This window comes from Podarcis erhardii (assembly GCF_964252035.2).
Source record: "Podarcis erhardii genome assembly, chromosome: 2".
In the NCBI taxonomy this organism is placed as follows: Eukaryota; Metazoa; Chordata; class Lepidosauria; order Squamata; family Lacertidae; genus Podarcis; species Podarcis erhardii.
The window spans coordinates 51,158,191-51,182,257 of NC_138498.1; the positions used below are offsets into that span (position 1 = coordinate 51,158,191).

The 24,067-nt window shown below is 44.6% G+C and overlaps 1 protein-coding gene across 1 annotated transcript in view; it reads right to left on the bottom strand.

Annotated features, from left to right (window-relative positions):
• The window catches only part of PPARGC1B (PPARG coactivator 1 beta), a 105,608-nt gene that overhangs the window by 22,270 nt on the left and 59,271 nt on the right, over positions 1–24,067 (bottom strand). The window contains exons 2-3 of the mRNA XM_081852042.1: positions 8,793–8,966; positions 561–773 (exon numbers count right to left, since the gene is read on the bottom strand). Of these exons, the coding sequence (XP_081708168.1) occupies positions 561–773; positions 8,793–8,966 (387 nt within the window). The remainder of the gene's footprint in view (positions 1–560; positions 774–8,792; positions 8,967–24,067) is intronic.

Consider the following 24,067-nt stretch of genomic DNA (forward strand, 5'->3'; position numbering starts at 1 on the left):
TTCAGCAAGGTGATGCAGATACATTCAGCCCTGACCATAAGGGGATACAGCAGATCAGCGACACTAGCCAACCTCATAGCGGGGAGGGAGCTTTTCTCACGCCTCTGATCATGCGAGGGATCGGCACTTGGAGACTTGGCGGCACAGAGAGTGGAGGGTGGGAGTGGGCGAGGAGGAACGGGGAGGGGGGGAATGTTGGGAAATGAGATATATCAAAAAAGAGAAAGAAACAGCAGACAATGAGGCACCACTGGAGTGGGGCTTGTTTAAAGATGATTGCAGCTCTGGAATGCATCTGATGCCATTCACACGCCTGACCCGCACTCGATTCCCCCTCCCCGCAACAGTCACACCCTTTCCCCCATGAGGATGGGAATGGAGTGAGAGCAATGGTGCAGCACATGTATACGTATACAATAACAGGTATATGCTTTTTGTATTGTTATAATTGTAAGCCTATAATGAAAAAATTCAGACCTTTGCTTCCTATCATACCCATGCAGCCGGCTTATCAGAGGCGCATCCAAATCCACCTTAAACAGTAGGAAGTGGGTTCTTACTAGAGACAGCTCATCAACCTCTGGGGCCAGAGGAGGCCCCCTCGGGAGAGGGGCGGCAGGTTTGGGAGAGGGGGTGAGTGACGTGCAGCCGCTGTTGGGCATGTCCCCCTCGTCCATAGGTCTGAAGGCGGCCAGGCCCATGTCGTCTCCCTGGATGTCATCCAGTGTCTCGGTGAGAGCCGCCAGCAGCGCTTCATTCTCGCTGTCAATAATCTGGTGGGAGGAGTCAGAAGAATGAGAAAGAGAGAAAGAAAGAGAGAGAGAGAGAGAGAGAGAGAGAGAGAGAGAGGATGTTACCCAATCAAAATGCCTCCTACAGGAGAACAACTCAAATCACATCACATGAAAGCACAGGAAACACCATGCAGATGAAACCACTGAGGCTGAATATATCGCTATACAGTGGTACCTCGGTTTAAGAACAGCCCTGTTTATAAACTATTCGGTTTACAAACTCTGCAAAATCGGAAGTAGGGTCCCGGTTTAAGATACATAGGGTTGTATCCAACGCTAGTCCCACTCAGAGCAGATCATGGACATGACTGACTTTCACCCATCAACTTGAATTTGTCTATTCTGAGCATCCTTTAATTGGATAGAACCCACATGGAGTTTATTAGAATCCAAAAGTAATAACACGCTTCCATTTGTACATCATCATATAGCATCCATATGTAATCCCTCTGCTATAGTTTTCTTTCTTTCTTTCTTTCTTTCTTTCTTTCTTTCTTTCTTTCTTTCTTTCTTTCTTTCTTTCTTTCTTCCCTCCCTCCCTCCCTCCCTCCCTCCCTCCCTCCCTCCCTGTGAAAGCAGGCAAGGAAAGTTCTGAGAAGCCTTTAACAGTGTAACCCATCCATGAATATAATTTCCATCATTAAAGGTTTTATTTTTTAACAGCATTCACCTAGGTTTGTTGAGATATGATTTGATTTGGAGGTGAGCTTTATTTCTGCAAGAGCTGAAGATCTTATCTCTAGCTATATTTCTGCTTCCAAAAAGGGTTTATGTTGGAAGGATTTTGCTGTCTGACTTACGGCTGATGCACATTGTTCTTAAAAGAAAAAAAAAAACCTACAAATCCCTATCTTAAAATAACAGATGTCAGTGAGGATTCCCTGATTTTCCTGCAGACATTTCCCATCTTTGTTGTTTCTGGCCTACTTTGCATCCCAATTCTGCGGAGGTTTCCTTGGAAGCAAGTCCCATTGAGTTCAGTAAGACTTACTCTCAGGAAGGTATGCCTAGGATTGCAGCCTTAGAAATGTTTCAATCGATACAAATGGCACACTAAAGGAAGGCTGTAAGTTTAATGAGAGAACTGATCAACTACCACACTTGCAAGGGCTAAGCCCCATTGAACTCAATGGGATTCAGTTCTAAGGACGGTAAATACGCGTAGGACCATACTGTACAGCTTTGATCTCAGATCAAAATTTGCCCCTCCATTAGCTGCTGGGTCTGAAGCTGAAGGGTACAAACTTCACACAGACTGCACATGCATAGCTATCCCCCTCTTCTCTGTACTAAATTTGATAGGGAAAAACCCAACAACTTACATCCAGCTTTTCCTCCCAGTTTATATCCATATCTATCAGATATTTTGCACTTGATGACAAAGTTATCTTTTAGCAATAAAAATCACAGGCAACTGAAGCACTCAGTTGGAATCAGTGGACACGATCCAACCACAGGCAGGTATTGTAAAATCTTGATTTCAATGAAAGAATTATATGCACATGCTCAAAACTCTGCCCCTTCAATCAGTGGGGCTTTAAAATTGCTTAACTTCAGCTGGGTTGTCCCCACTGTCTTACTGGGTTTTACTGGTATGTTTACAATCAGCCTGAAGCACACAGGTTTATCACAGAAGCAGCTTCCCACGTGATTTGCCTTCCCGGTCACAATCACGCTGTAAAGGTTGTAGTAACTGGCCTTACTTTGGCTTGGGCTCCATACCAATGAATGATGGAATTGGTGAATTTGAGTGTCTAATGAAGAAATAACTCAATAGAGGGTGGAGCATAAGCTGACAGAGCCTATGGGGAAAACTCTAATCCACCCTGCATCTGTGAGAAGCTTGGGGTCACAGTCAACTAATTTGTTGCGCTAGTGGAAGCCAGGGCAGAGATTACCCCTAGTGCAACGGGACTTCCCCTCTTTCTTCCCCCTGTGTCCTCTACCCAAATTTGCTCCACAGGGTCAGGGAAACAGCCAGAACAGAATGTGGGGAGAAGGAGAGGGGAGGGGAGGCTGCTCTGTCGGACAAGCAGAAATGCTTCCGCTAATGAAAGGATCCCCTTAGCAATATGATGAATACAACCCTTGGTGCAATTACAATCTTAGAACTGGAAGTTAGCAGATGATAATGGAATCTAACCCCCTGTTTTAAAACATGTTTCTCCATGCACTTTGCCACACCCCACCACATCTTGCAGATTAATCCTTGAGGTCTAGAATTGACTCTATGCTGCAATGAGGTAGAACCAGCAAAGTGCCTGTACAGTTTAAGGCATGGTTTGGCAAATCACCTCTGACGACTCCAGCAGAGGTGCTGCTGTGGCCCGAAAGCTATTGGACATCACTGGCAACCGCTAGGAAAACCACTAGGAAAACCGGCTGAGGGTGCCAGTTTTCCTAGTGGTTATTTTCAGGATGATTCATTTGGAACATGACAGTACACAGGGCCATGTAATCTTGCACCGCACATTTTATGTACTCAAATCAAGCAGTTCCCTAAACTGCACGGTTGCAGATATCTGAGTATGATGAACACTGGAATCATTCCTGGAAATCCAAAGAGTAGATAAAAAAGAACGCTGTTGAGTTCAGATTATAGCTAAATGGTTCAGGGGAGGGTGAGCCAGTGGATTTTAACAACCAGATGTTTTATTCCTAATTTCCCAAGCTGAATTTGCCATGAAGTTATTTTACAGTTCTTTGATTCTGACCTGTCACAGCCAATATGTTTAAACTTTGCAAAAATCAGGTCTGAGACTGCAGAACTCCAAATGTTAACTGAAAGACAGTCATGCAGCATTTTGCTCTTGACAATTTCAATGTTTATGATTTGCTTTAGCATTCCTTCCAACATAATGGAGCATTGTATCACTTCTCTGATAGAGTTGCTGAAAAGAAAGAAAGAAGGAACACGTTTCAAAAACAAAGTTCTTTCCTTCCTTCCTTTCTAGAACAACAGCTTGATAAAGACAATGCATGCTATGAGTCTCAAAGTGTCAGGACTTGGCAAGGTCCAAGTTCCAGTATACGGGATCCTGGGACCTACAGGAGCTGCCTGTCACTCCAAAGCAAGTGAAGCCCAAATAAAAAAAGGTGTCTATTTCCACAGCAGAAAACAGGGGAGGGAGCAGGGCAGGGTTGTAAGGGCCTGAAGGAAGAGAGAAATTTTGGAGGCTGGGGTGGGAGAAAGCTCCCTCCTTCCAACCCCAACCCCCCTGAAATTTTAACAGCCCTTAGAAAGTGTCCTCATGCTAGAGATGGGTTACTCAAAACATAGGTGCCAGCTCTAAAGCTAGGGCTTGGTGGACAGGGATTGGCCCCTGGAGTCAGCTGGTGCTGCAGCTTAGAGGGAACCTTTGAAGCACAGTGCTCACTCTGCCAGGCTCACAGTGAAAACTACGAATTGGTGGCGCAGGAGGTAAGGTGCCCAAGCCTGGCTGTTGAATTTCATTAGACTTTGTTGTTGTTGTTGTTTAGTCATGTCCGACTCTTACTGACATCTTATTGAGAACCTTGCCCTGATGCCTTATTGGCTAAGGGTGCAATGCAAACCCCCTTTGTTGAGAGCTGTGTACTAGTGTGTGGATTGGATGGAGGTGCTCCTTTGTCCAGCCCTGCCAGCTTTCTCCTGTGGAGGGACACCGGAGAGCCGCCTGTTTTACCTGCCAAAGATGTGGGAGGGTGCAGGTGCTGCCAGCAGGATCCCTACACACTCCAGTGTCAACCAAGGCCCCCAAAGGGGGCATTCCAGAACAGGGAGGTGCTGAGCCAGAGCCAGCTGCAATCACCTAGGAATGCCAGTCTATCTTGAATAAAAGCAGGCATGGGGAATTGGAGGCAATTCAGGCTTTACTGGGGTAATGTGGCACAGTCTCCCACACTCCTTTGTTGCCTCTTATGCTGGTACTGCTTGTTTCCTAACTCCCCCCCCCCCCCATCTGCATTCTCATGACGGAGTTCTGCATCAGGCGTTTGCATGAACATTTAAATTGGCTCTCGGAAACAAAGAGATGTGCCTAACTTTGAAGAAATGAAGAATCCCCACTGACTGTGTGTATGTGCTTATTTGGTTTGACTATAGCCACCATTAACCCCAAATATTCATGTCAGCACCACGAGAAACTATGGCGGAAACAGCAGCACTCAGAAGGAAGGGCAGCAAAGGGGGCTGTGTTCTCCCAACAAATTTATTTTCCTTCCAGCATTGGTGAGATACTTCTGCAGGCAGGAGGACATCAGCAGGGTACGTTTCATCAGGCTCCGCTCATTCCTAAAAGACCTGCCTTTTACTTTTCAGCTCTGTTTATCTTTTCCTCAGGAAGTTCAGTGGAAAATATGTATCCCGCAATGACGGCCTGTCAGTCACTCTCGACCTTTTGCAAGAACAGTGTAAAGCTGGCATGTGAAGGTGTCACTGTGGGGAAGGAATTCTTTAAAAGTTCATCATGAGTGGATAATTCCACTACAAAATGCGAGCTGGCAGGCAGTTGTAACCTGGAATCCAAAATCAACCTTATGCTAAAGACAAAAGGAAAAGAAAAGAAAAGAAGAAAGAACACCTTTTCTTCATATACGTACAGCAAACAATCTTTTCCCCCTGAAGCAGCAGGTATTTAATGGAGGAGAGGCAACAAGAGAATGGTTTTTTTCTGCCAAATAGCTGATACTACATCAGGCCAGGTATAAACTCATACCCCACACTGTTCTCTCCTCACTCCTCCTGCCTCCTTGATTTCCTTTCTCAATTACTCTGGCGAGGCACTTCAAAGAACCTCTTCAGACATCCTCCACCCCTCCACCCCGGCCAAAGATCATCATGGGAATCGAGTGTATAAAATGATGAACTATTCTTTTATAACAGGAACTAAACGGCAATAATATTAGCTTTTTGCATAATGTGCAGGACTCTCCCAACATCCTGGTTCCTGCTGAGTCAGTCAGTGGGGACGGTGCTGGGCCAGCCGACAGAGCCTGGAGCAGCCAGACCAGTCTGCATGGCAGGATGCAGAAATGGAACCAAGCTCCTTTGTTGCTCAGCCTTCGGAGGAAGCAAAGGTTACCTGGAAGGCTATGCTGGGGTTAAGAAGGGAGCAGGGGTGGCGGGTGAGGCACCATCATATGAACTAGCTCTGGACTCTTGGAAATGCTACTGGCATTCGACATAAAAGGCAAGAGCAGGCATATCATGTGCATGTGAACACAATGGGAAGGGTTAGTGGTAGAGCATCTGTCTTGTAAGCAGAAAGTTGCAACTTCAATCCCTGACATCTCCAGGTAAGGCTGGGAAAGACTCCCTGTCCGAAATGTTGAAGAGGTGCTACCTACTGGTCAGTGTAGGCAATACTGAACTAGGTAGGCCAATGGTCTGATCCGCCACAAGGCAGCTTCCTGTCTTCCTAAATTAACAGGGGGAGAACTGAAGCCAAGAACTGTTCACAACATATCCTGATCATGGAAACACCAACATGAATACCTTGTGCCCTGTTGGGAAATGGTGTGTATTTTGTGGAAAGCCAAGAGCAAGGAGGGGGAGGCGGCATGGGGTGCACCAAAGGAGCTGTGTCACCCGCAGGTAATCTGTGCGCCTTTAATTTTCCTCGCGGGCTCACAGCTCCATCCACCTGCACCGCGTCTCAGCTTGCCGATTGGTATAATGGGACCACATATATTTAGAGAGCACGAGCAACACACTGAGAGGGAGCCTCAGCTAAAAATATCCATGTGCACAGAGAGATGCAGAGGTGACGCCGAAGCTGGAGAGTCAGATAAAAGGGAAGCTTTCTGTGCGCTGGAAAATTAACATTCCAGGGCCACGTCACTTTGTGTGCTGCTTCCTATGAGCTTTCCCCTCCCATCGCCACCCCCCTCCCTGGCTTGCTGCCTCCCTCCCACCCACTGCTGAACAATCCGTCAGGTTTGGAAATCAGGCTGGATGGCACAAGGCACCATCCTGTAATTTCCTTTTAATAATAGATCACAGGAGGATGGGCTCGGCAGCCTTCGCCTGCTCTTCTGCCTCCTCATTAGCTTTACTACACTTGCTCCATTTAGAAACCAAGCGCAAATTAATGGAGCACTAATCATCTGCAGAAGAGATATTAATAGTGTGGACCCCCCTCCTCAGCCACAGACACCTTTCCTCAGCTTCCATCAGGCTGTTCCAGAAAAGGGGGGAAATGAGCCTCCTCTGTGTGGAGGAATTAACAGGTGAGTGCCGGCAGGATACGGAACATCCTGGGCCTGTGTTGCATCTGCCGTAAGGGGCAAAGTACCCGGTAGGCAGGGGCAAGCAAAGGAAATTATTGGTATGCGTGTGATTGTCTGCAAGAATTATTGATGTAGTGTAGCTTCTTCACTTTGAGATAGTTGTTATATTAGTTTTGTACGTTCTGTGGCGGACCACATGTTTCCTGTGCAGAAGAACACAGTCCCATGTTCAATTTTCAGTATCTCTATTTAGAGACGCTATGTGCTGAGGCTAAAAAAGAGCATCAGCTGAAACTCTGGAGAGTGGCTGTTAGTCAGGGGAGATAATATTCAGCCACTGATAGGAAGGAGGGCCAAACTTGAAGCCTTCAGTGTGTGGTTGCCATTTACATATCTTTCGTTTTAAGAAGAAAAATGTGAAAAAGAAAGAAACAGCTACAGGAGCCCCCAATTCCAATTAGAACTGAAAGACATGAGGGTGTTAACTCTTGCAATTTTTCTCCATCCCACCACCCCTCGCTATTATCAGCGCTGGATTTAGGGTGGTTCCCCCGCACAGGGCGCCGTGCGAAGGGGGTGCAAAATAACAAATAACAACAAAAAACTTATTTATTATATAGGGAGTGGCCCCCAAATCACTTCTTGAGGCAAATCACAGTTTGGGATGAATTATTTTATCAGCAAAACTGTGCTGGGGTGGGAAAAGGATTAGTTCCCCTCCACTGTACCAGAGTCCTGATCTAGGCTAAGGCTCCCACAGGTCCTATTTTTTTATTTTAAAAAAGTTGAAAGATGTGCAATTGAGACCACACATTTACTTTGTGGCCCTACACATTTCTACTCTGCCTGAATTAAATTCTGTGTAATTCAATGGAGCTTACTCTCAGGTAAGTGGATATAAGAGTGCAGCCCTAACGTATTATCTAATTTGGCCTTCAGCATAAGGTGGCTTCATATGTTCCTGGTTGCACTTTGCACAGGAAGCCTAAGGAAGAAGCCGCAAATCCCAACTGTAGCCCAAAACAACTGCTCTTGCAGGTAGCAGGCCATATATTGGCACTTTAGATCTGAACTGTTCAGACATGCATCCCTAGATGTTGCTGGGCTACAACTCCCATTATCCCCAGCCAGTTTATCCAATGGTCACAAATGATGGGAGATGTGGTCCAACAATATTTGGGGACCCAAGGATGAAGAAGGCCACCTTAGAATAACAAGAGATCACCCTTTACCTTTCCTTGGACAAATGAAGGCCACAGAATCATGAAGGAAACAAACTGATGTTGTGGTGGGGCTTGGCTAGTGAGTCACTGCTACTTATTGGGAGGGGCACAGTGGTGGTGAGCTGCAAAAACACCAGTGGAGTTCAGTTTGGAACTCCTCCCAGTGCATTTGCATGGTATCACCCTTCCTTGTCCCTCCCTCTCCAAGTAAGCAGCAGCAACTCACCTGCCAAGAGGTCAGGTAAGGGCCTCCATCCCACCACACTGTCTGCTGCTGACTAGAAATGTTTTGTCAGAAGACCTGTAAACAGAAAACTACATTCTTCCCTCCTACCTATGGATCATTCCAGCACAATCCACATGTGCTACATGGATTTCTTCACTGTTCTCCTCCTCATACACTTATTTCCTCTAGAAATGTGTTTCTTCTCTGCAGTGGGCTCCCAGAACCAACATATTGCCAATGACAGTATTATCGTTGGTGGAAGATACATGCACAGTTGGGAAGTTGTGACCCAGAGTAAATTTCCCACAGTGACGCAGAGAATCCCACGGCAAAGTGTACCTGAAAAAGCTCGGAGTCATCTGTACTGTACTGGCTGGACTCTGTTTCAGAGTGCTCGCAACACCACTGCAGCTCATTGAAGCAACTGGCTGAGTCAAAGTCACCGGCATCCAACTGGGACAAATCTATCTCTGGGAAATCAGAGTAGAGGTGTTCCTCACCAGACACTTCATACTGTGGATGTAAAAGAGAAAAGGATGGTGAGCTTGGCTGGCTTGCCAATCCTTGGGAAAACCAAATGAGGTCAAATATAATCACACATGCCTTCACAAGGTGTAGATCAGATCACTGGTGTCTTTAAGGGGTGTCCAAATGTTACACAATAAAAAGCCACACTAACATGGAGCTAAGAAACCAAAGTCCAAACCTTCCTAAAACAAAGAGGATTTAAAACCACTTGAAGGCAGGCTGCCACCTGTAGAAAGCCTTCAAGCTCCAAAAAGGCAATAGTTCCACATTTGTTTATTTACCGAGGTATTTTTAGCCTGTTCTTCAAAAGAATTCCTTTTACAACAAAACAAAATTTTATAAAATAACCACATTGAAACTAAAAAAAGCAAATTAAAGATGGCAGATATAGTTCTAAATGACTCCCAGTGGCTCTTATTCTGACCTGACCTGGTATTACTGATGAAAGGGGATACAGAAATGTTTTAAATAAATACATAAAATGACTGGGAAAATACAACAGAGCAGTGTGTAATAAGAGTTGTGCCTCTAAAGCAAGGACATGAATGCTGTAAAATGAGGCATTTCCTGCCCCTCCTCCAATGTATTAAAACTAAAAATCCCGAGATTATTTTTCTTTTCCGCATTATTACCTGCTGGTGAATTATAATTATGTCTTACTGGCTTGTCTGCAAAATCAGAATTTAGGTCTATTCTTCTCATTCCCCTTCTTAAATTAGAAGTGACAACTTGTACCTGATTGTGATTATTATTATTTTTGCCGACTTTGAATATGTGCATCAATGCCATTCAAAAGAAACTGAAGGATAAAGCAAAACAGAGCACTTTCTCCACGCTGAACATCTAGTATTTCCATTTGGGAATGATGCTGCAACCTTGGCCAGCTTTCACAAGAAATGCTTGGGTTTTGTATTTCTAGTATCAACATGATAATATCCTATTATGCAGATTCTAAGATTAACATTTCTGTGCTCTTGGAAATATCACTCCCACTACCTTCTAGTGTGCAAGAGGCCAAGCCCCCTGGAGGACAGCCCAGATGCTTTGTTTCCCCATGGCAAAAAAGGAGGAGGAGGTTACTGGTGGGTGACTGACAATATGCATCTTTCAAGTCTGTCTCTGTTCAAAGGAACAGGAAAACACCCACCCACCTACCAGCAGATCACTCAGATTAAATGGATGCATTTCGAGGGACAATCTTTCAAAATGAATAATGCCCGTTTCCTGTATAATTACAAAGATGTGCTTGTGGTGCTTTTTTTTCCCCCCAAGTTCAGAGGAAACAGACATTTTCAACTTTTCTTGGGACAGTTCCCTTGCTCATGGATCATCACCATGATCCATTGCTAGCCTTCCACATCCATCTCAAGGTGGTGTACAAATTATAATAAAAACAGCTAAGGAGAGGTATAAATATAGCAAAAGACCAGTTCAACCACTGGTGATCTCCTCAGGCAAGACAGACAGTCAGACAGACACAGACACACACAGACGCCCCTGTACACCACCAGAGCAGCTGCATGGCTTCTTAAGGGACACTTAAGCTACTCCAGCCTTTAGTGACGTAATGCAGACATCCAGGGCTTATACTAGTGCCCTGATAGCCAGCAATTAGGAAGGAAAGGAAGAGGCTTATAGGGTACACCAGACAGTCACGAATCAGGTAAGGCTCTGCAACAGAGGCCTGTGTGCATCTGAAGGTGGCACTTTTGGCCTACTGGGCATTCTGGGTCCTGACCACCCCTGACTTCCCCTTTCTTTCCTAGGCCTTCCAGCCCCAGCTCCATTCATCAGCTAAACTTAGCTCCGCCACGCTCTTGGCAGTGGCAAGCAGGCCTTGGAGCTTCAATATTTCCTCATACCCGTGGCAATCTCTCCTTATAGAAACAAGTTTCTCCAGACACCAATTCAATAACAGCTCTAACAATCCATTGTATTCTTCCCCTGCTCCTCAAGCCCAGCCAAAACGAGAGTATAATAGAGCAGAATCAATGGCTGGCGCATGTAAGGCAATCTAAGCTCTAAGAACTGAGCTAAAAATATCCAGTCAATCACACAGAGCAGCTGAGACCCGGCCCCATTTCCACCACATTCTCAAGGCATACGCAATTGCATTAAACTCCCAACACGGTCGGCGAAAGCGAGTGACCGAGAAGGACACAGTAATGCTGCACTGCACCATTACTGCTAAGCCTACCAAAGGTCACAGATATGCTGGGGGATGCGGCTTTCGAAGGTCCACGATGCACAAAGGCGGGGGAGGGGGAGGACTGTGATACAGAAGACAAGGCCTGTTCAGATTAGGGATGGATGAGGGAGAAGGTAGGCTCTGTCTGGGCTGAAAGGTGAACCTCCCTACTTTGCACTTCCCCAAAGCAGCACACAAGACAGAAGCACAGTTATCCTCGAAAATCTGCACTCTCCGAATTTTCCAGTGCAGTTCTGCAGCCAAGTAACATGTACTTAATATATACAAAAATGTATATATTAGTAGAACTGACATGGATGGTGATGGCAGGTGTGTGTGTGGGGGGGGGGGGGAATCCATTGTATTAGGAAAATTCCTTTGCAAAAAAACTGTCTCTTAGGCAAAACCACTTACAAAAATGTGTCTACTAGTTGAAATTTGCACAGAAATGCTGGTGAATCTTCATGAAACCTTTTTAAAAATCACCATCATCACAAACTGATGTACAAATGTGGGGAACAAAACATAAGATTGGAAAAATGAGAAACCTGAAATTGACATATGGGCCCATCCCTAGCTCAAGCAAAGGTTTCTGCAAAATTGTGCCATCGGGCACTACTGACATCTATACCATGCTCAGTGTAGGGAAGAAACTCTATCTGATGTGTAAGAATTTTGCCAACGTTATGACTCCAATTTGTTTCAGTGACATGTGATTTTATTGTTCATATTTGAATGCTGCTCTTCCTCCAAGACATTCAGGCCAGCATACATGGCACTATCATCTCTTGCAATCTTCAAGTCAACCTTGTGAGGAATGTTAAAACTGAGTAACACTCTCATGGCTGAGTGGAGATTTGAATCCAGAGTTCCTCAGTTCACCAGCTAGACTCCATTAGCTGAATTGGACAGACTTGAACACCAAGATTTCCTGCTTCTCCACAAATGCTTTTTATCTAGCAAAGTACAGCACCGATTGGGAAATTTTTGATCCCAATTTTGCTGGCATCAGTACGTTTACAGTGTTCACTGAATTCAGCGAGTAGGGTCAGCACTCAGTCCTGCCTTTCTGAGCCAACAAACCCATTCCAGGCAAGCCACCATGGAGCTGGTAGATGATAAAAGCCTTTGTCCTCGTAATGACCAAGACTAGCATTCAAAACAACCACCAGATAAATGAAAATTCATGAAGCCCTTTTATGTGAAGACCTGCTGATCTTTGGGAGCTTCCTAACAATGGGGAGAGCAAATATATTTGTTTTGCATTTAGCTCTCAACTCACAAGATCAACTGAGCATTTGAAAAGCCGTAATGAGAGAATAACATCCAAGGCACTGCTTTGAAGTTTTCCAAATAGTCTCTCTAGGACTTAACAATCAATTTTCACAAGAAGTTACAGAAACGAAAGAGACAGCATCTCCCCCTCTCCACCCCCTTCGTTCTGTCTTTATTAACTGGATAATCTCAGATTATAGGGCTTGTTTCCCGCAGGAATGGGACTTTATGTCTTCTCTGCATTTTCCAATTTAATTTAGGACACAATCTCCACTAACAGTAAATGGTGGGTCCTCCCACACCTTCTGTATGAACACTAGGTGAAAGAAAGGGCAAATGGACCTCAGGTTACGAAGCAAAGGCTGTAGGGAAGGGTCAGTCTTGGGGCAAGGAAGAAGCCTGGAGACTGGCAGAAAAAGAAAATCGCAATGGAAGAAGGTTGCAAGCTGACCTCCGCCCAACCTGTCCAGGGCAGGGCAAGCTTCCACCAAGCCACATGGAAAAATGAGCGGATAGGGACTTTTCACATTATGGAGACACACATTATTGCCAACTAACATCTGCATAAAAAGCTGCTGCTAAAAGCACAACTGCAGTGACCATTTGAAAAGTTGCCTACTGGAGGGGTGTGTGGGGAAGCCAGTGGATCCGGAGACTTTTTCTAATCTGCTGCCTTTTCACACACTTCCCTTACTGCATTGTGCATGCAATGCACATTTTAGCACTGTTATTTTCTGAAGGAAGTGCGGTTTAGAATCTGCGCAGCCCTTAAAAATTATTGCCTTTAACCCATCTTGGATTGAGATGGAATTGTTATCATGTTGTTTCAATTTACAGTCTAACACAATGTGCTCATGATGAAACTCTCATATAAACCCCAAGGGATTTGCAGGAGATGCATGCTGATAGATCTGTATCTTGTAGCTTTATTCCGAACCCTTTGTTGCTCTCCCTTGCTCCATTTGTCCACAATCCCCTAGTACAAATTGGGTTACCCACCTATTTCCTATTGGGGACCTATCACCCAGGAACAATACCACCATGGCCCCATTTTGGCTATGAGAAACTGTTCAGTAATTTGCCTGGCTTAATGGTTAATCCAGCCCCCAGTTAGATTCCGATTTCCATCAATATATCTGATTGTCCAGGCCCCCAGCAAATGTATGTTTTCATCAAATGCTGTGTTTTCCCTCAAATCTTTCTCAGGGAGTAGAGGTAGACATATTTATTTTTAGAAAAACTTTGAATATGCATTTGCAATTCATACACGAACCTCTGCAAAACACTCAGATTCCTCAGTTGTCTTTGATATGTCACTAGGGAAGAGATCCCAGCTCTGCAATCACAAGGTGCAGCTGACGCTAGCACTTGGGATGTCTTTTGATAATCTCTACAGACGTGACACCTCCCCACTGCCAACAGAATTGGGTATAAATAAACTCCTGCAATCCAATGCCTCTTTGGGCTGCCTACATGGCATGCTGAGTTCAGCAGCAAGATTCAGATGGTGCCCTGGCAATGCCATGTTGTTCAAGTCCAACTCAAGGGTCACCTGGGAGACAAGCAATAGGGCAGCATACTCCTCAATGCATGTATGAATCCATCCCAAATCTTCCAAACAACTGTCTGACTGATTGACTCTGGAGGAAAGATTAATGTTTCGGTTATGAGTGGATAAGTGACATAAATCATCACAGGAAACAGCCACCTAAATGTATTAATATCACAATAGCTCTCTTGAGAACCAGACCCCACTTTAACCATGTCCTGTGATACACAACCCACTTTTCTATATTGTTGTTGTTCCTACTGCTACTACTGTATACATCTGTTCACCTCCTTGTTTTTCTCTTCTATTTGCCATTTTCTCTCAACTTCTCTGTCCTTCCCTCTTTCCTCTTAATATAATTTGAACATGCGGGGGGGGGGGATAAAATTAAAGGTGTTGGCACCACTGATGGGACCACTTGAGGTAAAGGCAAGGCCTACTTGAGAGTCCTCTTCCCAGTGGGCTGAACTACATGCTAGTTGGGGATGATAAGAGCAGAATGCTAGCAATGCCTTGAGGTCCTCAGTTTCTGCATCCCTAGCCTAGACCTTCAAAGTTAAATAAAGGGATTCTCTCCAAGCTAGTGAGTGCCATTCAGCTGGGGCAGCATAGCCAAGAACTGGACTGGTTAGTTCTGTCAATGAGGTATGTTTCAGTTGCTGGAAGGATATCTAAATACCAGTTTCCTTCCTCCATTGCTTTGGAAACAAGAAGAAATACACATCTTTGGCTGCATGCCTTGGAAGAAGAAGAACTGAAGCACTTAACAGAAGGCAGAACATCTGATGATATTTCCGAGTCTTCTTTCCACCCACAGTGGTGGGCAGGTGGATGGTACAGGGCTCTTCTTTGATAGGCCCAGCACTTACGAGTGGGTAATGGATCTTGGCTGTTGCAGTGTTCTCCTTTTCTGCATTTCCTTTTTGTGCTTGTGAAAGAAGTGAACTTTGTTCTAATTTTACCCAGGAGATTGTAAGGGAAGCAGCCATTGGACCTTGGAAGGCAGCCAGCAAAATGGCTGGGAATTCTGAACCATCTTTCATTCCAGACACCTCATTCAAGTGCGGTGGAGCAGAGCAAAACATAAAAACTAGCCCAGGAGCTCTGTGGAATAAGCCCATTCCCTGCCCGCTTTTAATCTACCAGGGGAGCCTAACTGGTCCAGCAGTGAGCCCTCACGTTACTTTGATTTAGAAATAGGATTAATATTATTAATTGCTCACCCTTTACTCTAATGTCCCAATTAAAACACAATGTTTAAAAACAATTCAAAACAACTTAGAATCACAAAAATAAGGTAGGCCCTAAGAATATACATTTCAAGAAACCCAGAAAATGGGGAAGCGCCATGGGTAAGTAGCAGAGTCATCGCTTTCCCTGTTTGATTCCCCTTATCTCCATTTAAAAGGATCTCAAGTAGATGTGCTAGAAAAAACTCTGAATCTTTGGAGAGTTCCTGCCAGTAACAGTAAACAATTCTGGTCTAGATGGACCAATGATCTAACTTGTCGGGAGCTTCATGTTTTCATCCTTACAGGGACAGCAAATGGAAAAGTGTGCCCCGGCAGGCTGCCCTGGAGCTCTGCCAAGAAGATGGGCTCTGAGCTTCTAAGAGAGGAGTGGGATTTCACGTACTATTATGGGGCTACATGGTGCTCCTGAAAGATGTTGTTTTGAAAGCAGAAAGGTTGGATTTGCCCTTGTTAGATACATGATGGAAGCATTTTGGGTCTCAAACTGTGATTTGTTAATTAGGTCACACAGACACCTAGATTTGCAGAACAGTCAGGCAATCCATCTTGGAGGCACCTATTTCCACATCGCCCCCGAGTCTTCTTTTAAAAATGTGAATTTCCTGTAAATGTACAAACCGGCAAAGAGACATTGCAATTCTTGATGAAAACAAAACCAAAAGAGAGCAGCCAACACACAGATTTTTGTGTGGTGCAAATCCACAGTCGACAGACAGACAATGACTGGCTGGATGCAGCACTGAAACCACTATTTTATTCTATTATTATTTTTAAAGTATTGACACGAGTTCCCTGCCATGGGAAATCCGTAATCTAAACAGAAAGTGCAGAATGAACCGTCAGGCTGTTGGGAAGGCCTCCTTCTTGGGAGCTTTTTCTTTTTTGATGTCTTCATTACAAACCGATGGGTGACACCTTATTAACAGATGTAGGATGGCAATTAGGAGCCCTGGGATAAGATCTGAAAAACAGGAGCTTGCCCAACACGATGAGGCTTGCATGTGCGAAATAAAGAGCTGTGATGATACATGCTCTAAATTGGTCACTCACAACTCGCGCAGAGTTACCTTCAAAGGATAACTAACACAGTGTGCTAAGGCACTGGCATCCAGGCCTCCACAATGATAGACGGACAGCTAGATAATTGCAGAAGCGGAATTTTAGCCTGTCCTCCTCTCTCATCAGCTTGGGAGAGAAGACCAAATTCTGAGCCAGCACGCAGCATTCAAGCACATGGGTGAAAGACATACAGTCATCTGGCACCAGCAATAGAACTGTCTCCTTGAACTCTACTCTGGTTTGGTTAAGAGTCTTAAGAACAGTTAGATGATTGCCATACATCCTAGACAACTGGTCTAAGAGACACGAGTCCGGGGGCTCAGATGGTATTGAGTGTCTTGATATTTAGGCAGCTGTTGAAGACATTTTTTTTAATTTAAGAAGACTTTCCCTGAAGGGTGACCCAGTCATTTTATGGAAGATGAAGTGTACAAATGTGTAAATTGATTGGTTGCTTTTAATTTATCAAATTTATAAACCTTTGTATTTTGTCTTATTTTACACCGCTTCAGTATCTTTTGGTTGTGAAACAAGTTATACAGCTGCAAATAAAATAAAACCATAATGCATCTGTTGCTGGGCTGTATTGTTGATGGGGTTCAAGTATTCAAATGCTTGCCATATAGATATAGATGATATAGATAGATATAGATATAGATAGAGATATATAGAGATAGAGATAGAGATAGAGATAGAGATAGATATAGATGATATAGATATAGATATAGATATAGATATAGATATAGATATAGATATAGATATAGATATAGATATAGATATAGATTAGATATAGATATCCCATAGCATACAAAAACAGGATAGGAAGAGTCTATCCTACTTTTTGCTCTGCTCTCTTGCAGGCTTGCTTTGTTTCTGTAGGAAAGCAATGGGTTGCTCCAAGGAGATCATTCCATCTCCAACAGAATTTTTGCTTGCCAGATTGAACAGGCGGGCTAGAAGTACCACAGTGCTAGCGAGACTTTTTGCACTGGCTTCTACTAGTGCAACAACTTTGTTGAGTCCACTCTATTATCCTCTGGCCCTTTCAGAACATGCATCTCAGGAACGCATGCACTGGGTAAATGGAAACGAGAAACTGAGAAGTTTTATTATCATTATTTATTTAATTTGATGTGCCACACGGAGAGCATCTCTAGGTGGCATACAGTAAAGTTTTAAAACATACAGAATGGTTAAAAGCAGTCATCAACACGGAATGAATCAATACACAAAACATAAAACAAACTCACTAAAAACTTATCAGCATTTGCTTTCTTTTCAGAATTAAGTTTGTGCTGGCGCATTTGACTGTATGGCCTGGGATCCTGGGACAAACTGCGTCCTTCCCTCCTGCTTTAAAGCAGACCTTATTCAGCCAGACGGCTGGTGCTGCCAAGAGGTCCAGAGGCTCAATGGAGTCAGACTGAAGAAGCTAAACCATTGCAGCCTTCTCTGAACAACACCCCTGAGCCACGTGCTGAGATGACAGACCCCAAGTGGGATGTTTGCAGTTTCCTTCTCTATAAACTTCAACGTGAGGCACAGCCTGAGTTGGCAAGTCTGCTGAGGGGGGAAACAGAAGGTTCCGCCAACTGGTAGCAAAAGTGCCATTTCAGAAAACCTGCAAGCAGTGCCTGCCGAAATCTAAAGGAGCCAGAGGAGTAGTGCTTGCTGAATGGGTTGTTTTTCTACCGTAGTAGTAACTAGCTTTCTCTTTTGATGGGCTTCTATGTGTTTTCCCTTCCTGGCTTGCATTGGATGGGGCGGGAAGACTAAAGTGACATAAGCCCCACATCTCATTTCTCACAGATCTACTAGGGCAAAGTGTATCAGTAAAATGGTCCTGGTGACTATCCAAGGAGAAACCCAGGCACATTTCTATGAACGCCAATGAACTGACATCTATGGTTAAAAGAAAGCTGAAACAGCAGGCTTTGGGAAATAACCCTGAAGGAGAAGCATTGCTAGACAGTGTTGACAGGACTAGACTGGATGGGCCACTGGCCTGACTCCATATGCTGCGGTTTCTTATAGGAACTTCTTTCTCACTCTCACACTGCTGTGTTGGAGATGGAGGAGAGAATTTTTATCAGGATTGCAGCTGGGATGTGCAGCTGGGGTTAAATGTCCCCAGCGAGTGCAGCCCAGTACATGGGATCTGCCCTGCATGCAGAAGGCTCAGGTCCAACCTCTGGTGTCTTCAGGGGCAGGTGGTAAAAACTGCCTAGAGAGCCACTCCAGTCAGGACAGACACGACTGGACAAGATGAGCCAATGGTCGGACTCAGCATAAGGCAGTTTTCTATGTTCCTACCTGTGTGATAGGATCCCAATGAAAACCTGCACCCCCTCATCTGTGCCCAAACACAACCATGTCTATAGTGGTTCAGTCGGTGGAGCATGAGACTCTTAATCTCAGGGTCATGGGTTCAAGCCCCACGTTTGGTAAAAAAATAATCTGCATTGCCTTGTGGTCCCTTCCAGTTCTATAATTCTGTGATTCTGTTATTCTAACTATGCTATTAAAGGAACATTCCTTTTGGTCCTGAGAAGCCAATGGGCTAGGAGCTCTATTAGCTGAGGATGAAGCTTCACTGCCCTTTTTCAACATTGCCACAATTGATGACAAGCAAAACTTCGGTGGGGAGAGGAGCAAATTGTCCAGGAAACTTACAATTGCAGATTAACTTCGTAAAAATATGAGGCATTATGAAATTATTTTTTTGCACAATGTATCCAAGTCAGATAGTTTTTCTTGATGCAGTATGAACTTAGGAGTTAGAGCTAACTGGGTTGCTGTTGTTTTTAGCACAGAGCTGAATACATTAAAATGGGTACAAATTACACTTGCAAAAAATTCTTATTTTTCATATAAACACACACACTTAAGTATGAAGAATGATTCCCATCGGTATAAATTGGGTTTGCTTTTCCAGCATCGCAGACAAACCGCACTAAATGGTACTGAATGCATACCTGATGGTCCTTATCACAGGATAGGTGGATCGCCAGAAACACAAAGTGCAAGCAAGTGACCTGTGTGGATCTGAAAAAGAAGGCTGTTCTGATGGGGGTGGGGGGAGGAGTAAGCTCAGTTTGCAGTTGTGCAAAAATGGCCCTTAGTTATTAAAGCATCTTAAAAGGATGACTAACTTTCCCCCCTCCCCCCTCCCTTTTTTTTTGCAGTGCAGCAGAAAATACAGCATAAGACATCACATGCTGGTTTGCGAAGCGGTAAGCTTCTACCTAACAGCTGCTGCAGCAACAGCTAAAAATGCCGCTGGATGGACAGGCTGCAGCAGCTTCTCAATAACCTAATCCTGTTTTAAGCCTGGAAGGCCAGATTTATGTTGTCATTTGCATAAACGCCGGCGGGACGCTTTGCAAGGGCCTTGTCATTCAAGCGCCTTCTTCCCCTGCTCTCCGTTTGCGAAGGTGGAGTCACGATGGTTCCACTTGGGAGTCTAAGGGGGCAATGGCCCCAGAAGGAGCATCTGCAACAAAACGACCAGCTAGGCTCCTCACAAAAGAAGCTGTGGCTTCTGCCAGTGACTCATTCAGTTTGATTCAGAGCCTCCCACTCATGAGTAAGTCCCTACGCATGGCATTAAGAGATAAATATAACTTCAGCACCAGCATCCAAATTAGCGCGTAGCATTTAGGTAGATGGGTCGCAAAGCAGCACAAGGTGAGATAATTTACAAACAGGCTTCGGCGAGGAAGATAGCAGCGTTTCTAATGCAGGGAAGAACTTCAGATATTGGCGAAAGAAGGCAACTGGACAGGCAAATAAAAGTGTTGACAAATCTTTCGAAAGATAGGGGGAAATTGTTTGGTTCCCTGATTCTGCCTCTCCTCCCACCCACCCTTTAAAAATGAAAGAAAATCCTCATGCAAGGAGATTTTGTGAGAGCCGTCTGGACTTATCACGGAAATCCGTAATTACATACTGCAGGCAATGTGGATTATGGACAAGCTGGGAGGAGAGAGAGATTTTTTATTACCATGAACTGTTGACCTCTTAGACGGGACATTCTCTTTGGAGACTGCATCAGCACAATTAGGGATATTTCAACCACTTCAGGGACACATTATTTACATCCAGTGGAGATAACCAGTAGGATTATAGGGTGCCCAGACGTGTAGCCAAGAGTTCCCTTTTGAACCAGAATGGCTTGTTAGAGCTAACATTATTACAAAAGAGAAAACAAAAACTGGAACTCATTTAATGTTATTGCCCAGCTATACAAAAGTGGAAGGAAGCTGGTGAAAAGGAAGTTAATGAGCAGACTGCACCTGAAATTGTGAATGGACCCTTTTATTGTGTCTGCCATATTCAAAAGACCATAGTCAATAGATGAAGCATAAGTCAACAATCCAAGTTATATATTATATAACGTGGCAGAGTGGAGCAGCTCCTGTCCAAGGTAATAGTCACCTACCCTTTTAGGATACTCCATCCCAGGAGAAGCCAATGTGGAGCCATTGCAATGCTACTGAACTACAACTCCCATCAGCCTGATCACTGTCCATACTGGCTGGGGCTGGTGGAATCCAACAGTATCTGGAGGGCACCACACTCAGCTCCATTCTATACCCCTCCCTGTTTTCTATGCCCCACCCAACAAGCACTTTATATTCTGTGCCAATGACTATGCTCAGTCCTCATTGGCTTATTCTTTTTCTACTTCTTGGAACCTTGGGGTTTCCCCTAACATGCAGATACCTCTCTCAGTGTTCCCCTTTAATTTACAATTTTCTTGGCACTGAACCAGATTATGTGCAACTAGGCAAGGTCCAAGGAAAGGTAGAAGCAAGAAAGCCCAGGCCAGAGACCACATAACTACCCGCACCTGGAGGGACCTGGGCAGCCCCACCTTTCCAGGGGCTACTTACTACTTCTTCTTTAAAAAAACAAACAAACCCACAACAACCCCCACTCGTGTCAGTGAAGTTAACTCTTTATCAAAAGAAACCAGCAGCTCTTCCTTGTAGGTTTTGCTCCCATGAGGCAGTTATGAGGACTGAAGGTCCCTGCCTTCCCACAAACACTTAAGTCCCCTCCTCTCCAGGGTTTTTCCCCAAGCAGAGACTGTGTCTGCTTGCAATAAGTCTCTCCACTGCTCTTTTCATTCCTCTACGTGTTCTGGGAGACAGGGGGTGGGGGGAGAGAAGAGCTGCTTGCAGCAGGAGGGGGAGACTCCTTGGCTTCTTCAGCAGCCTGCCTCGCTGTCTCCTGGACCCATTCCTCTCCAGCCTCTGACTCAGCTCCTCTTAGTCTGACCCCTCGTCTCCCTCTGATCAACATCCCACCACTGCCAGCAGCTCCTGAAGCCAGCCTAAGAATATTTTGTAGCTTTTTGTGTTAATATTGTAAACTGTAAACCACCTTGGGTCCCCTTGGCAAAAAGGCAGCATATATATATAAGAAAGAAAGAAAGAAAGAAAGAAAGAAAGAAAGAAAGAAAGAAAGAAAGAAAGAAAGTGTTCTGAGATCCAACTTCCATTAAGCAGTAAGAGCTCTGCAGAGGAAGAACATAAAAAGTAGTGAGTTTTTCTCCCCTGGATTGGAGCAAAGTTCCATCTATTCCTGCATCATCTTCAACAGTAGCCAACTAAATACCTCTGGAACATCACAAACAGGGTATAATGGTTAGACCCATCCCATGTTGATTGGGTCCAAGTACTGGTACTCAAGTATCCTTCCTTACAACATGGAATTTCCATTTAACTATCTGTACTATTAATTTGCCCTAAATATCCAACCAAATGAGTGGCAATTGCCACATTTTGTAAGTTAATATACAGAACCATGTCCTTATTTGGGTATTGATCAAGCTAGCAGTCAGTTATATGGCCTGACCCTGATCTGGTACTGTGTGAGAAAACAAGATTTCCTTCTTCAAACCCTTTCCTCCAAAATTGTGTTCTTTTTAATTTTATATGTGCAGTATGCTGAATGTGTGTGTTTGTGTGTGTGTGTTACGTTTTTGTGAGGTACTGAGGTGAGAGATCACCCCACCTGCATTCTGAAGTGGCATGGTCCGCGGCAGGCTGTATCACATGCTTTTGGCTGAATAGGTAACATTTGTCGCAGCAGAGTAATTAACATGATCATTCCCAGTCAAACATTAACTCTCACTGCAGCACAGGACTCAAGAGCCTCTACTTACAACACAGTAAAGAGGACTGAAGGAATCTGGCTTGCTCTGGTTTTGGTGCTTTAAGGCAGTCCAAGCTGAAGAGCTAATAGGCTTTTATGTATGTTTGCACCTATGTCCTAAGAGCCTTAACGAGGAAAGGAGCTGGTTGCTGGGAAGTAGCATCGCTGTGCTATCTATATAGGCATCGGCCTTCCTCCTTGATAAGCTTTTCCACCTCTGAGAACAAACCTCTTTGCATAAAAGCTACCTGATATCAAGAGAAAGGCCACACTCTTAAGATGCAGTTCAGGGAGGTGGGGGTTTGAAGGGAGGGCAAATCCTTCCATTATTTTTTGTTTGGTTTCCTGCATTCTTGGTAGCAGCCCGCCAGGATTGGTAATCTGCATTCCAGGCTATAGCTACTTTTCACTACCTTCAGGCCCAAAATCCAATGGAGTCTGCTGGGGTTCCAGGGAAAGATAGGGACTTCTTGCTTTCTGAGCACTGGCTTTATTTTACCCGGGTCATTTGCACGCACACACACACACACACACACACGGAAGGAGTGTCAATGGTGCCCCTCTGTAGGCTTCACCTGAGGCGAAAAACCTGGCTAGTCCCCCTTGTAGCTACGGCTCTGGAGTATGTTTCCCTTTCTTCTGCAGTTCTTCCCAGGTAACCATCCTTACTTGGCCTAGGTTGATGGAAATCAGAAAAATAAAAAGTGGAAGCTTTCCTTTTGCACTGAGGCTGGATCTCACCAGCAAATGGGATGCAAGCCCCATGAAGGGATTGTATAAACAAACACAGTGAGAGAAAGAAAGAAAGAAAGAAAGAAAGAAAGAAAGAAAGAAAGAAAGAAAGAAAGGCAGGCAGGCATCTGGCAGTCAGCATGAAGGCCAGTGCTGCCAGGAGATATGCCAACCCCTGCGATGGCATTTGACAAAATGTCATTTTAAATGGGTAAGTGTAGTGCTGACTCGTGTCTTTTGTCAGGCTGCTCCTCTTGACATGTGATATTTATAGCTGAGGCCTCGGAAGAGATGACTGGTACTCCCAGGGAGTTACGAACGGGGAGGCGGACCAGCTTGCACTGGCAAACATAAATATTTGACATGGTGGAAGGAGAGAAGAGGAACGATGTCCTGCTGAGCTAAGGAAAGGCAAGGGTTCTCAGGGTGCCAAGCTGAGCCCCCCTGCATGGGACCTCCCCACTGTTTGTTTGTCCTTGCAGAATGCGGACGTTCCACCTAGAGTCTGTGCCAAGAAGCCCTCCATAAAGGGGGGGGGGTTAAGGAATTTAAAAAACAGGTAGGTTGTTGCAGTCAGAGCTCTCATTAAGTCCTCCACTGAGCTTAGCTTTTGGCCACAGAAATGATCAATAACAAAGCTAGTACTCAGGAAGTACAGTGGGGGCAAAAGTGATGTGACCTCTCCCCCAACCTTTCTACAGACAAGGCTTCTGTCTCCTTTCCCCATATTGTAACATATTACTACTGGTAATAATCTTATACATAGTGCATTTAATTTTCAAAGAGCTTACAATCTTTTATTCACTTGACCTCATAACAATCCTATGCAGTAGATCACAATGTGTCCCATTTCACAGATAGGAAACTG